Source organism: Anas platyrhynchos, chromosome 20, assembly GCF_047663525.1.
Source record: "Anas platyrhynchos isolate ZD024472 breed Pekin duck chromosome 20, IASCAAS_PekinDuck_T2T, whole genome shotgun sequence".
Classification (NCBI taxonomy): Eukaryota; Metazoa; Chordata; class Aves; order Anseriformes; family Anatidae; genus Anas; species Anas platyrhynchos.
In genome coordinates this window covers 1872480-1887660 of record NC_092606.1, presented here as the reverse complement: position 1 = coordinate 1887660, position 15181 = coordinate 1872480, and the positions used below count along the sequence as shown (strand labels likewise).

Here is a 15181-nt window from a genome sequence, read left to right as displayed (position 1 = left end):
AGCACGGCCCTGCCCCTGTGACACCTCCGGGAGAGGGCTCAGGGTTCTTCTGTGGCACCCTCAGAGGCTCGCTGCCGCTGGGCTTTCCCTGCTTGCTTGTTTCAGCCGAACATTAAAGAGGAAAATAAAGCTGGGGAAGGGGCACGATGCTAACAGCTCGCCGGGGCAGCAGCTGCGGGCTGGGAGCCAGGCCCAGCGTGGGGCAGAGCACGGAGCCCTTGGAGAGGAGCTGCTCCTCCCGCTGGCACCTGTGTTCTTATGTCCCAAAAGGTTTATTCCAAACACCTCCAGAGGTGTGACAACGGGAGGGAACAAGGGGCAACAGGGGCCTGCCGGGCAGTCTCATGAGGAGCTCGTGCAGGCAGGGGCACAGCCGAGACCACGCAGTGCCTCAGCTCCTTCCCTGAGGCAAAGCAGAGCTCCCCGGAGGTGCTCGGGATGAGGGGTGACAGACTTTTCACTCCTGGCAACAGAGAGAGATGTAATTCATTCTTTTTATTAAAAGAAATTGAGGTAAGTGAAATACTTCAGCACCAGCAAGAACTGTATGTACCGAGGGTGGTTTCCCCGCAGCGCCTGCCCCCCGCCCGGCTCAGTTTGGGCACTGCCCCCCACGCCTGCAGCACCCACGGCATCCGCAGTGCTCCCATGGCCAGAGCCAGGCTTCAACCTCCAACCAGCTCCAATGCTAACTACTGGCTGTTGTTTTTTTGGAGCTACTTTACCCCAAACTTAAGTCGAGCCTGCCCCAGTGCCTGTAACACTGAGCTAGGGAGCTCTGCTCTTGCCCAGACTTTGGCAGCTGCAGCTCCCCCCAAGCACAGGAACCGAGCTGTGGGCACCAGGACATTTCCCTCTGACACCTGCAGACACCACGGCGGTGGCCGGGTCTGAGGCACCACCACGAAGGAAATGCTGGGGACAGGAGAGGAGCCCAGCGGGCCCTGCGCTGCGCTCGCCCACCCCGAGCAGTCCTGCCTGGCTGAGACATTCTCTGTCTGTCCTTTGTGTCCTGCGGCAGCCCGGAGTGGCCTAAGTAAAAGCATCTTTAGGGGCTTGTTCGGGGGGCTCTAGTGGAAAAAAAAAAAAAGAGTCTTTGAAATCAAATTAGGGTTCTAAGCTATTAAGATGAGGCTAGTCCTTCGGATGGCTCCAGGCACCGTGGGCCATGGCGCTGTGCTCCCTGGGGAGGAGAGCAGCCGCCCACGGTGCTGCACCTTGGCTTTGTAAGAGCTCTCGCACCCCACACGCAGAAGGGGTGCGCTGCAGCTCGGAAGGAAAGAGCACAGGTGTGAGGCACTGGCATTGTAATTAACTCATAAAAACATCCCTTCTGATTCGTGCAATACTAAAAGCGGATTTGTAAAATCGGAAACACTTTTAAGACAATCATTGGTGTAAGCTCTCCAACATTACATTTTACAGACTTCCTGCGTACCTGATCTTTTATTATGGTCAGGAGGCCCCTGAAAATAAAAAAGTGTCGAGATTGGCAAAGGCCCCGGGGGCAGTCTCAGCAGGGAGCTGCCTCAGCCTGCGCTGCGGGCAGCCTGGCCCCTGCCCAGCACTGACTGCGGACCCACTGTGGGCCGTCCTGGCTGCACAGCGACCACTGGAGCAGGTGAACGTGCCAGCTGGTGCTAAAGAACGTGATGACCAAAAAGTAACTGCTTTTTAATATTTCTGTCTTGTGGGAACCATCTGGGGCCCTTCCCCAGCTGCCCATGAGGGTGACCCAGGTGGTAGGGGCAGTGCTCAAGCCAGCTCTGGGGCAGGGAGGGGCACAGGAGAAAAGCTGCTCAGGTGCCTTAAACCCAATTTTGCAGTTCTAACCCCATCTGTGTGTTTGACTCTGTCCTTTCCACTCTCTTACGTATCTGCTTTTTGCTTTGGCTGCCTACTCACATGAAAGGAATTAGCACTTAGAGGATGTGTATGCAGAAGTGGGGCTGCCCCATGTGTGTTACCCCTCACAATGAGTAGGGAAGGCAGAGCAGAAACGGCTGAACAGCTGCATTTTGGTCTCATCTTTTATCTCCTCCTAGAAGGGCTTCTCACACGCCTCAGTGACGCATTCTAAGGGAACTGGGCACAAAGGCAAAGGGTTTGAGCCTGTGAAGCCCTGCCTTGCTGCTCCCCCGGCTGCTGGGGCACAGGCACGGCGCTGGCTGTAAATGCTGATTTTCTTCTGCTACCGAATAACAAGACAGACATTTGGAATAAAAATCGCACTGGCTGACAGAGACAAGAGGGCTGACACGGTGGCGGACGCCACTCGCCCACACGACCCCACACAGGAGGATTTCCCAGCTGCAGGGACAAGGGGGGGGCTCCCACCCACTCCCCAGGGTCCTGCCTGGCCTCGGCCCGCAGCGGACGCCCCCGCAGGGTGTCAGGGCTGTGACGTTGGCACGTGGCAGCACCGCGCGGCCGCTGCCGGGCATGGGGAGAGGAGCGGGCAGGGGCACAGGGGCGGACTCAGCCCCCGCTGGGCTATGCCAAGACCTCACGGTACCAGCGTACCCGTCATTGCCTGGCTGTGGTTTTGTCGAACAGCTAACCGATGCGTTGGTCCAGTCACGCTTTGTTAAATAAATAAGGTACAGTTAGACAGCTGTAACTCAATTCCGCAGGCGCTTGTGTTTATACATTTTCCTCGTGTCTGTGGCCAAAGAACACACTTCCTCTGGTCAGTCTGATTTGAAAAAATAAAAATGTCACTCTTCCAGCATTTCCCTGAGCCTCCCCGTCTCGGTACAGTGGTCGCAGTCGAGCAGACAAAGGGCAATTCTGAGCTTTTTTTTTTTTTTTTTTTTTTTTTCTCCTCCACTGTACCGGGCAGGGGGGAGTACGGGAAATCGATGCTCTTACGTTGAAGAAGGCGAGTCCATTGTGGAGAGGATCCGCACGATCTCCGCTCGCTGGGTGGGTGATATATGCTGGGTCATGTGCACGATCGAATCCATGGCAACCTCCGGATTGGCCTGGACCAGGCTGGAAAGAGACGAGAGTTAAGTGACGGCAGCCCCGGCCCTCGCACCGGAGCGCGTCCGACAGCTCCCCGTCAGGGAGGACTGAAATATGGGGTCTTTAAGAGAGAGCGGCCGCGGCAGCAGGCACTTGTGTTAACTGACTGCGAGCCGTGCGGGCTCCGAGGCCCTTCGCGCCGATCAATGGTGGCAGAGCTCAGACGTGCGGAGGCTGAAATCCCAACGGGGCTGGGCCGGGCCCACCCAGGGCAGCAGGGGAGGTGTGGGGAGGGCAGGAGCGAGCCCTGGTGCAACCAGCTCAGAGTTCAGAGACTGCCGAGGGCGCTCGCATCGCCCCCTCCCAGAGGTCAGGAGCCCTCCCTGCTGCAGCGCGGGTGGAGAACCCGATGGGAACGCGTGCAGGGGACACAGCCTGGCCAGAGGGACAGGCAAACCGCAGGAACCGCCCCGGGTCGGTGCCCTCCGGCTCTGCTCTCCAGGAGGCAAAGCTGAGAGACCTCCAGTCCAAGACATAAAAATTATCAAAATTAGATCTCTTCAGGTCTCACTGTTTGGCTCACGAGGCTGAATGGGTTCTGCAGGATGTCTGCAAACACGAACAGTAACTGGGACAGGCAGGAGGGTTGGATTGTCTGCCGATGTGTTAGTATCAGGGGGTTTATTTGCTGTAGTTCTGAGCAATAATCAAAAGGAACCGGGCATTTTATGACACTGAGCACAGAAGCAGCTAGCTTGTCTGCAAAGACTAGGGCTGGAAAAAATGAAAGGATGAAAACTGAGGGTTCTCTGGCCGTGTGTGGTCAACACCCCACTGACGGCAGGAGCACAGCTCAGAGATTTGCTCTCTCCTTGCTTCACGCAGCATGCGTCCTCCAAAATACACGACCTCCTACCAACTAATAATTTTCCATTATCTGTCTCAAATGGAGAAAGACACATTAGCAATGGAATTTCTGTGCCCTGGATCTTCACGGCTCTCGTTTTAGGGAAGGGCAGAGCATGGCCAGGGAGGTTTGGATGCTGCTGGAGAAGAGCCCTGCTCTGGTGTCTTTTTGTTCATTTGCTCTGCTCATTTTGCTCAAGGCACCCGCCCTCACAGGAGCTCTCCAGACCAGGCAGAGTCCACAAAATGCAGATTTTGGACAATTCCCTATTTCTCATTAGCTCCCGCAGCGGTGCCGGGCCGTGCGGATGGCTTACCTCCGGATCTGCTTGAGGATGTAGTCCCTGGAGATGTACTTGATGTTTTCATCCACAACAGAGCGAACGCCTTCCTCTTCCGTTAGCTGCTTTTCCAGCCACTCCACCAGGTCCTTGTTGCTGTCCCACAGGTACGCCTGTGAGCAAACCACAAGTGTCACCGCGGGTCCCAGCGCCCGCCCCAAGTCCCACGGGCCCACTGCTGACTGCAGGCACCCGCTCCCCATGTGCCGCTCCTGGAAGTTACCCCAATTACTGGCAGCCTTGGGGCAGCCCTCAGTGGTTTTTCCACTGTGCTTGGCTTTTATAAACACAACCAACAACTAGCAGGTCACAAGACGATTCATTTCTTCCGCATCTCCTCCTGTAGGTGTGGTTACACACGAGCCACGGAGGCAGCACAGCTTCCAGGGGCTACCACTGAGCCGCGAGGGATGCCCCTGAGCTGCCCCTGCCAAGAAGCCAGATCCCAAAAGGCCACAGCCCCATGGGGAGGGCACAGCTGAGCGGGGCTTCTGGTGCTGAGCCATCCCAGGACCCACATCCCTGCTGCTGGGAGGCTGAGGCGGTGTCGGCGCACGGCAGGACCCAGCCCGGACACCCACGGCCCTTCCTGAAGGAGGTCGCTGCGACCGCAGCCCCGAGAGGCCTTGGCAACAAAACCCATTTTTAATTTTGCAAGATCATTTCACCTGGTATTTGCTAGGTAGCTGACTACATAATAATTCAGGAGTGTGTTAGATGCCTAATAGCCTTCTCGCTCCTCTCTTCTCCTCTCATTTTCTTTACAAATCATTTAAGAATCGTTTTGTTAATGGTTTCCGGAAAAGCAAGTACCACCATTAGCACTCATTCATATTTATGTCATTTTATTTGGGTAATTAAACACAAAGCTCGTCATTTAAAGGTGCACTATCCTTCTCTGTTATCACTAACGAAGTCAAAGTCAGAATGACAATGAGCTCGGGGCGGTAATTCAGGAGGTGGCTCTGGGCCTGGCTGAGCCGCCCCGCACCGCGCTTGGTCCTGCCGAGGTGGGGGCACACGATGGATGCCTGCACCCAGAGCTGGAGGCTCAGCGCACGAGGCCAGGGCGCCAGCGAAGGCCCGGGGCACCCTTGGGGCAGCAGCAGCAAACCAGCAAAACGCTTTCACTGCAGGAAATCCTGCGGCCATCCCGCCTGGCACCCCACAGCCGATTTCCCTCGGCCTTGCCAATACCGGAGAGGAGCACAAAGACAGCACTGGCACTAACGACCCGTTGTTTAATTATCACCCCCTCGCTGCTGACCTTTCATCTATGTACTTAATTACCAGCTCCCAAAGTCCAGGAACTTTTTTCCCCTCTTTCCTAGGACTCTCACAAGAAATGCTCGCCCCGTGCTGACAAAGCTGCTGCTCCACCCGCGGGGAGCTGCTGTGCCGTGGTGAGAGACCTTCGCGCACACCCTGCTCCTGCCCCAGCACGGGTCCTGCCCGACGTGCTGCAGAGGTGCTGGCTGAAGCAGAGGCCGAGCCCGGTGCTCGCAGCGATCTGGCAGCAGCAGCAGCCTCGTGGCCCGGGGCCCGGCAGGGAGATGCCGCGGTCCCGCAGGCTGCCCCCCGTGGGCCGGGTGCGTCCCTTTCAGCAGGAAGATGCTACTCGGGTACCAGGCTGAGACTGCGGCCCAGCGCTCCCACCAGGTGTTTTGGCTTTTTTTTTCCTTCCAAATTATGTGTATGACAGTCTTAAAACAGTGATGTCATGTCAGGCTCGAGATTTTGCTTATTTCATTGTTTTTTCTTATTATTATTTTAAACTCGTTAGTTTTTCCTCCTTGCTTCTGCCCCCAGACATGCCAGCAATGCTCCCTGCATACAAAGTAGGGCACTTAGGAAGATTTCAGGGAAGGGAAAAAAAAAACACCAAGAAGCTGCCTTACGGTTGCAGACCTGCGTAAAGCTAGATTTACCCAAGAATCCCAAAGCTTTTACTTTAGGAGAATATTTAATACTCTTATTAATCATTTTTAATCCGTTTGCTTTTAATTAAGAAACAGCATGATGCTTTCCTATCAACATATGCCAGGGAGCAGATTAATTGTGGCTTAAGATAACTCTCCTTGATTGGTGTAATGTATTAGCTAACGAGATGCCCGCTTTTAAAGACGCTCAGACACTACCTTGGAAAGCCTGCTGCCCTCCAGAGAGCACTTCCCCCCCTTTTCTGGAACCCCTGAGTGTTTGTGACTTTAAAAATAAAATAAAATAAAATGAAATAAAGAACTCAGATTGGAGGATTGTGACAAAAACAACCTAAGAGCCACGACAGAGATTGCTCTTCAGAGATTGCCAGCTTCAGAGTTGGAGCACAATTAAAAACGAAATCCTGCACACAACCATCAGATGAGGACGGTGCCGAGGCAACCCCAAACCTCCTCCAAACCTCAGCAGTTACATCTGGCAGCGAATCTGTGCCCCTGCCTTTGATGGCACACGGCTCCACGTGGCCTTAAAGCCCTGCGCAGCCCGGGGGACTCAGGGGCTCCCATGGGCTGGGATGTGGTGAGGGGCACCGACTGCCGGGCACATGCGAGCTGAGTTCAGGGCCCAGGGAAAGGGGAGGAAGGGGAGGGCAGCCCCGAGGGAGGGGGACAGCAGGGACACAGCCCGCTCAGCAAGCAGCAGGACAGGACGGCTCCGTGGTTTGGCTCCTTGCTGCTGCCCCAAGACCTGACCGAAATGCCCCCTGCCCGGCAGAACTGCAGCACAGGAACCCCTCCTCCCTTCAGCATCAGTGGGTAGACAGGATTCAGGATATTATTCCGTATAAAAGAATGATTAAAAAATAGCAACAATCCTGCTTTCACATCACGGAGGATCTGAGGGACGCAGGGACTGGTCCCCACAGCTGGGGGAGCTCCTTCCCCCCGCCTCTGCGAGCGCTCAGAGCTCCGCAGCGATATTTCAGGCACACAGACACGGGGGGCTGGAGATGTTCAGGGGGGTGCACAGCGTGTCCTGGGGCTGCTGGGACTCCTGCTGCCAGGTCTGCCAGGCAGCAGCACCTCTGCCCAGCCTCCTTCCTAGGGCCTCCTTCCTGGCTTTGCTCAGACAGCTGCTTGTCTTTTCAGGCTGCTCAGGTTTTCACACCAGTGGTGCTTGTGAAAAACCCATTGAACTGAGCATATTGCTTTTCTGGCCTGATATGAAGTGTTCCTGTACAGCAGCTCGTGACCGGGAACATTCCCCAGGTTCTCTTTTATCACCTAAAATGTTTTTGGGCATTTAAAAACCAGAAGTCCAACTCCACCTGGGAGCACTTCACTGAACTCACACCCAAGACAGGCTGCTGCTGTGGTGAAGCTGCGTTTTCTCTTACCTTTACTGTCCCTTCGACTTCCACAAACCAGCGTCTCAGCATAGCCTGGATCTGCCCATCGGTCAGCTCAGGGTTGGCAGCGTGGATCTTCTTTTTGACCACGTCCTCCAGAAGAAGACGTCTCAGCCTCCAGTAGAAGAAGGTACGGGAAGTCTTCCAGTCTAGAATGTCCTGCCCGAGACACAGGTGGAGAAGGAGAAATGAGCGAGGGACATTTACACAGAGAAATACAGACGCCTTGCTCCCCACAGGAGGGAAAGGTGTGCGCTCAGGACATGTTCAGTTATGTCACTTGCACAGGAGGAATATGCAGCCCCTGTGTCTGAGCCAGCTCACTGGGGCCGAGGTTTGTTTGCAGCCCCATGGGACACCCGGATCCTTTGAGCCTGCCTCCCCCAGCAGCTTGCCCTGACCCGGGGTGAGCCCCGTGGCACTCACAGTGATGGCCCCCTTCTCCTGCATCCGGCCGGGTGTGTCGTGCAAGTCGGCAAACTGCATGGCCACCTGGTGGTAAATGGGGATCAGGAACTCCTCCCGCTCCTTCAGCTTCGTCTCCAGCTCTTTTCGGTCGGCAGGGCTCAGCTCAGGGGTACCTGCAACAGGCACAGCCACACGTCAGGAACCTTCAGCAGGTCAGAGCCAGGGCTGTACGAACAGCTGCTGCCAGTCCAGAGGGAGAAGGGAGGTTTCTGAAGCCAAACCCAGGCTGCTCTGGCCATGACGAACGCCTGGAAGCCGTGCCAAGCAGCCTCGAGTTAAACCCAAGTGCTCCAGCCCAGCTCCCCTGCCAGCAACGTTCAGGCAAGAGCTCCAAAGGAAAGCTCCATGGAAACTCATTCCATTTAAATGCCAATGAGTTGAGCCATCAATTAAGTGACAGATTTGCTGGACTCACTCCTAAAATTGAATGATGTCCCACACACGCACGGAGCAGGGACACGGTGAAGCCACGCACACTGCGCGCTGCCCAGCAGGCTGCTCACTGCCCAGCCCACAAACACAGCAGGACCTCGTGTCCTCCCCGAGCTCCCCTTCCACGTCAGAGGAGATGGGAACAGCAGGCAGACACACGGACAGACACACGGACAGACACACAGACACACGGACAGACACACGGACACACGGACACCAACACGCTCCCAAGCCCCAGCCCAGCCGCACACCGCTGCTTCCAGGCCAAGCAATGCTTTGGCGAACCTGCCAATACAAATGTTGCCTCACCTTTCAGGTGCTAGTAAGAAGGTTTTAATTAAGAGCAGCTACTCTTACAGCCTTCAGAATAACGAATTATCGGTATTTATCCCTGTTAAAGCCACGAGTTCCTACATCCCCCCGCTCCAAGCCAGCACCGCTCGTGTGCTGTGGCCTCTCCGCCACGCGCACGGTGTACAGGCAAAGCAGCCAGGCCCAGTAATGATTTAGGTGAGATTAACAAATATGTCAATGTCTATTTTCTGCTTAATTTAAAAGCAGCGTCTATAAAGATTTTTGACTTCTGAACCCTGTTCTCCTGAAAGAAAGAAGGTAACAATGAGGAGGGGGGATAAAGAGTGATTATCCCATCATCGATCGTTTGTCAGGAGCATTTCTTATTCACTGGACTATTGTAAAAAGCTAAGCTCTCGATCAATCCTGTAAGCCCCCTGTACAATTAAATATCTTGGAATGGTTTTCTTTCTTTTCTAGTCAGATCTCGAGGCCTCGGGGTTTTTCAGAAAGCTCGGGCTTTATTTATTTATTTCTGGGGAAAAGAAGTCTCCTTCCACAAATCTTACCCTGGCAAGATGAGGGCAGTTAAAATATGGGATTCCTTTGCTCTAAAGGTACCGGACAGTTAATGAAACTGTTAAAGTTTAAATCATAGGAACATTATAGACCTCCGGGTATGGATCGGCCGCCGCTCGATAGGGAGACAAAGGGAGCCGCGCGCTGCAGCGACCACCGCGCAGCTCCGGCACGCGGGTGGGGCCAGCAGGTGAGACGTGACGGCAATCCAAAGCAAGGAAGGACACGTGTGACCTTCTGAACTTGGCAGGATGCTTCTAAGACGGCTCTCTGAGTGCCATAAAATATCCCGTGTGTCTGGGGTTGCGCTCTGCTCTGCAGTCACCAGGTTGCCTGCAGGGCGCCGGGCGGATCGAAGCCGCCGGCATGAGCGGAAGGGGGCAGGGAACGGCCTCGTCCCGAGCACCTGCAAAGCCCAACCTCCACGGGGAGCACACCAAGAGCTCCTCATTCTGCTGCGTCTTTTCGAGCCCCTTCTGAGGTCTGAGGAGCCAAGGCTGGGAAAAGGGGCCTTGCGGAAATGCCCCTCACCCTCCACAAGCTGCTCATGAGCAACAGGCGAGGGATCCGTCCTTGCTGACGCCCTCTGCTCACACACAGCTGGGCGAACCAACAAAACCCGGTGCAAACCCACCCGTATGGATTATTTAACCTCCAACTTTCCCCAGCTGCCAGCCTCTGCTGTCTGCCAGGCGTGACACCGAGGTCTCCCCGTCCCCAGCCGGTGCGATCCAACCTCCCGGCTCCCAAACACTTCCCTCCCGCTCCTGCAGCCCGTGACCATCCCCAGTCAATTTATGCTCCTCTCCAAAAGTTAAGGGCAAGCATCGCGGCGGAGAAAAGCACCACCTAAACTATTTTGATTTGTGCCCCATTAATCCAAAAACCTCGTCGGGGTAACCGCCCTCCTGCCCGCCCCGCGCACGGCGGCGGCTGCAGCGCTGCGAGGGGCTTTAATAAAGTCCCTGCCAGAGGGAAATGGCTCAGCAGCCCCATGAATCACGGCTTCCCATAACATTTAGGAGCAAAGTGCTTTTTTTAAATATGACCAGTTTAACAGGTTAGACAAAATGACTTCAAGAAATGTTATTGTAGGTTCCCTCTGATTGCAGAAAGCCAGGCGGCTTCTGAATCAATTTGATGGTTTATGGCTTCGAAGCTGTTCGAAGGTGGGATTTTCTCCCTCACCCTCGGCACGCAGCCTCAGCATGGCAAAGCATTTACTCGGCCCTTTTCCTGCCTCCTCCTCGAACACACCCTCGAGGATCTGGGCCCAGCACTGAGCTCCCTGACCCGGCCGATCCGCAGCGGTCCTCACGCCGAGAGCCGGGCAATACAAACACCGCTGGCTCTGCAGCCTACAAAGGGGCATTAGCAGCGACTGGTTAGTGCAGGGGTACAAATATCACCAGCATCTCACCTTCCTTCCCTCCGCCCTTAACACAGCTCCTGCTGACAAAATCAGGGAAGGCAGCAGGAAGGTGCTGGCCCCAGGGTGCCCGGCCAGCACGGCTCCCAGCCGGGCAGCGCTCGAGGGGAGAGGGAAGGTCACCGAGAGCCACTCACGTCCCAGAGAGATGGGCATTTTTGGATTGTGGCTTGTTTCTTTAAATGAGGCTGCTTGTAATTGCTTCACTAAATATTCAGGAGGATTTATGTTACGGAGGTGCACTAGGAAAGAGCAGTGAAGGTCACACATGCTCATGGCACGGGCTTGAAATATCCTCGTTGAGCTGCACCGTGCGATGTTCTGCCATGGTCCCTCCCAGCCCTTTGCTCCTAAAGCCTCTAATTAGCGACAGAGCAAAGGGTCAAAGTGTGGCAGTAGGTAATTCCCCAAAATTTGTATTTTGGGAGAATCATCGCCAAGCCTCCTGGGAGGACGCTGAAGATGCCAATTGTCATGGAGGAGCTGGCAGAAATCAGCGCTTGCTCTTCTAGACTCACGCCTGTGAATTAACAATTTAAATGCAGCAGCACTTGCACACAGAAGCAGTTCCTGAAAATCAGCGTCGCCTAAAAGACAAAAAGTTCCAGCCGTGCTGACTGCATTCGTCCAGGGCTCCATGAGAGATGGCACCGCAGCAGCAGCATTTTTCTTAGTCGCTGCTCAAGAAAACAAGCAGCGCTTTGATTAATTGCAACACCGAGCCAGCAACCCACCCCTCAGAAAATAATTACTGGACTTTTGAACTGTAATCTACCTCGCCGAGCTAAAGCTGGGAACGAAACGGGCCGTGGGATGGAAGCTCTCAGCCCCTTGGGAAACGGGGCTGAGCCCAGGGCACCGACAGCCACGTCCTTGCCGTGCAGGCTCACCTCTGGTCCTGTGCCCTCGTGGGGAAGGTGAGGGCTGCCTGCAGCACTGCTGTTTGTGCAGGAGAACTGTGAGAGCTGCTGCTGGCGTGGAGCTGCGTGCTCCCTCCACACGCCCCGTACAACGCATCTGGGTACTCACCAAAGGGGCATTTCAAATAAAATGAGAGCTGTGTGCTAGCACACGGCCAACCTTCTCCTGGCGTCAGCTGCAGGGGATGTGCACACTGGCATCCCGTTGGCCAGGTGAATAAATAATTCCCTTTTACCACGCTGAATACCTGACAGGAGAAGTGTGGTGATGCTATCCAGCCCTGCTCTGCCTGGGTCCATTTTTCCATCCTTTTTATTCCTTTTCCATCCCTTTTATTCCTCTTCCACCACACAACTGCTCCGTTACACGCCTGCCATCTGCACGGCAACCTGAACTCCTGTTCCACTCCTACCTGCTTGGCTCTAATTGTAACAAATACGCAAAATAAAACCAAATCTCCATGTTCTCAACAACAGCCTGCAGCTCGCGTGGTCCCTGTGTCTCCACGCTCACCTCCTCGGCGTGGTGGGCAGGACGGGGCCATCCTCCCCCCCTGCCCTTTGCTCGGCACGGCTCGCTGTGCCGTCCTCGCCCGGCTCTGAGTGACATTTTAATAAAACGCGGGGCTAATAAACATTTCGGCGCTCGTGCCAGGGAATTGATAATGAACAGATTTATGTCAAATGATTCAATATCTGCCAGCCTTCCCTGCTCTCCCACTCCCCTGCTGGAGTCGGGAGCCAGTGGCTGAGGACGCCTCGAATGAGCGCTCGCCGCTTCCCCACCCCTCCGCAGCAGGCACATGCTGGCGAGCGGCCCCCTCTTCCCCACGATTCAGCAGCTCCGGGGAGGGATGACAGCCACTCAGGGGTTAAAGAGAGGCAGTGAACCCCCAGCTAATGAGTAAGAATTCAGCAGGCAGTGTAAGATAAATGGAGCTTTCTCTGCTTCTGCTGGAGTCAGCATGAACTGCGGCCCTGCGGCTTGTTTGTGGCAAATGGAGTGCGCGAAATATCAAAGGGCAGTGATCCAGAAGAAGACCGACTTTGACAAATTTTAAATTGGCCAGAAAGAAAACCAGCAAAAAAAAAAAAAAAAATTATGCAATTCACTGTGTCCTGCAATCTTGGCTTTCCTGCTATGGCACGGAATTAGTGGCAAAACAACAGCAATGATCGCCCGATGTTGGGAGCAATTACGAGCCATCTAAGTGAGATGCTTATCAGTGACTGAAGCTTTTAGAGCTCTCTGTATGTACAGTTGTAAGTGACTTGCTCTTGTGTTGCAGTCATTTTAATTAAAGTGTATGGAGTTTGCTGGGAGTAATTACTCTGTAGAGGAGGAGAGGAAAAAAGCCTTGAACAGGCTCCTGCCTCCTCACCTCGCCCAGCTTTGCATTTTTGAGACTCCTGGCACAAAACTGTTTCCCTTCATTCTCCCCATCCCTGTTTTTTGTGGTTCCTCACGGTGTGGCTGGAGGCTGCTCCCATGTGTCCTGCACCCAGCCCGAGCTGAGGACCCCTGCAGATGACAATAAATAAGCTCAAAATAAGCTCACGTTGCTCTGCCCTTCTGCTTCCTCCACCGCCCCAGGACTTGAGCAGTCCAAGAGCCCTCCTCGCCAGCAGCTCCGTGCTCTGGGGCCAGGACCCGTGCTGCTGCTGTGCCACCAAAGACACCAGGCTCCCGTGGGGGCAGCAGGCTGGGTGGCAGAGCCACTGCTGGCTGCGGTGCTGGCCGCCAGCACGCTGCCTTCTCCAGCCGTAAACCACGTTTCTCCTGCCCCCCAGGACGTCACCACTCAGCAGCTGCTCCTCTGTGTGGTGCTGAGGTCCAGGAGGACACCCCAGGAGGTGGAGAGGGGAAACCTGACGTGGAGGAGTTGGGTGACAGCCAACATTTTGAGGGAAAACAAAGAGATTTATAAAATACTACCAAAAAGAGAAAAAATGTCTTTGATGCTATCAAAGACATCAGGAAGAACCTGGCTTCCAGCAGCACGCTGCTCCTCGCCACTCCAAGCACCCTTCACAATTACCATTCTCCTCCCAAGGCTTATCAGAATGCTTGTTTTGTGTCTAAATTGTTGCACTGCCATAAATTAAAAAAAAGCCAAATAATAAAATGTAACTGCAGCAATAGAGACGATTTATCAGTCATTTGCAGAACACTTTTCCTCCTGAAGGATCCCAAAAGGCTTTATAAATTCAAACCATACCCACGTAGCGTGCTTCCTCCACCACTAAAATGTAGTCAATTTTGGAAGTAAAAAGAGGCTCTGTAAGATGATACTCTTATAGTAAGAGCTAGTAAAGAACTATTTAAAGAGCCTATTCCCCTGGGAGAGTACACATCTGATATTAAGTGTGTTTTGCTGAACGCTCTGTATTTGGGCTGTTGGGTCCATACCGGGTGTTGGGATTGCTCGGAATGAAAGGCACAGCAATAACAACACACGCAGCGACACGCCGGCTGCTGAGCACTGCAATTCACCCCCTGTTTTACCGACGAGGTGAAGAATATTTGTATTTCTTTTCCCGAGACTGAAAAGCAGCAGACAATATTACCCAGAGCTACCTCAGGCACACGGTGACAGTCCAGCAGCCCAAAAATGTCTTTGGCCAAATTCTTAAATGCGCCAAATGACGCCAGCTGAGGGTTTGGCCAAAAATTCCTGAGATGGAAACTAGAGCCAAGCAACTGTACTACGCGTCTGTTGTAAGACCCAACCAATTAATAAAATAAAATAAAATTCAGTTGACAAAGACACTCTGTAATTGCACACGCCCTGGGTATGCTACACGCACACAAACCCCCTCTCTCTCTCTCACGTCCATCCATGCAGCTTGTCTCATCTGGTTTTCTGCCCAAGTTAGATGACAGTAAATAAAAATTATCATGAATTTGATAAAATGCCCCTTTTTAAGGCCCACAAACACCCCCATCAGCCCCCAGCCCCGTGCAGACGTACCGAGGCGCTCGGCCAGGTGGATGTAGACGGGGTCCACTCGCCTCATTGTCTTCACCAGGTCTTTCCTGCGGAATTTGATTTCCACCGTCCCCTCTGGTTCCAGGATTCCTCCTCTGGTCAGCGACGGGAAAAGAGAAAAGAAAGGCACTTTCAGGTCATCGGACAAGGGGAAACACAAAACGGAATGGGTCAACGTTGTCTAGAGGGTATGCAGAGAAAAGAAGGGGAGGAGGGAGACAAAACAAAGAGAAGAAGGAGAGAGAAAGCATCTTAGCCAGTATTTATCCAGGGCCACAGATGCACGTGAGGCTTCGCAGAGCCGTGTCTGTCCATCAGCACGTACTGCAGAACCATTCCCCCAAATGGTTCTGTATCTCTGTATTTTAGAGATTCTCTCAAGTATTTTAAAAGCACGCTTCCCAGGGGTTGCTTGCAGCTCCACATTGCGAACCACTGGTACCAAGAACTTCACTCAGGGAAGTTTTATTCCTTCAAAAAGTGCCACTTAGGTAGGACACTGCTGA

At 53.9% G+C, this 15181-nt stretch overlaps 1 protein-coding gene across 13 annotated transcripts in view; it reads right to left on the bottom strand.

The window, feature by feature from the left end:
- Positions 1-476: 476 nt before the first annotated feature.
- Positions 477-15181, bottom strand: part of ACACA (acetyl-CoA carboxylase alpha) — a 125995-nt gene continuing 111290 nt past the window's right edge. For all 13 annotated transcript variants that reach the window (XM_038165892.2, XM_038165891.2, XM_038165896.2 and 10 more), the window contains 5 exons: positions 14658-14770; positions 7990-8144; positions 7552-7722; positions 4191-4327; positions 477-2994 (listed from right to left, as the gene is read on the bottom strand). In XM_038165892.2, the coding sequence (XP_038021820.1) occupies positions 2868-2994; positions 4191-4327; positions 7552-7722; positions 7990-8144; positions 14658-14770 (703 nt within the window). In that variant the 3' untranslated portion in view covers positions 477-2867. The remainder of the gene's footprint in view (positions 2995-4190; positions 4328-7551; positions 7723-7989; positions 8145-14657; positions 14771-15181) is intronic.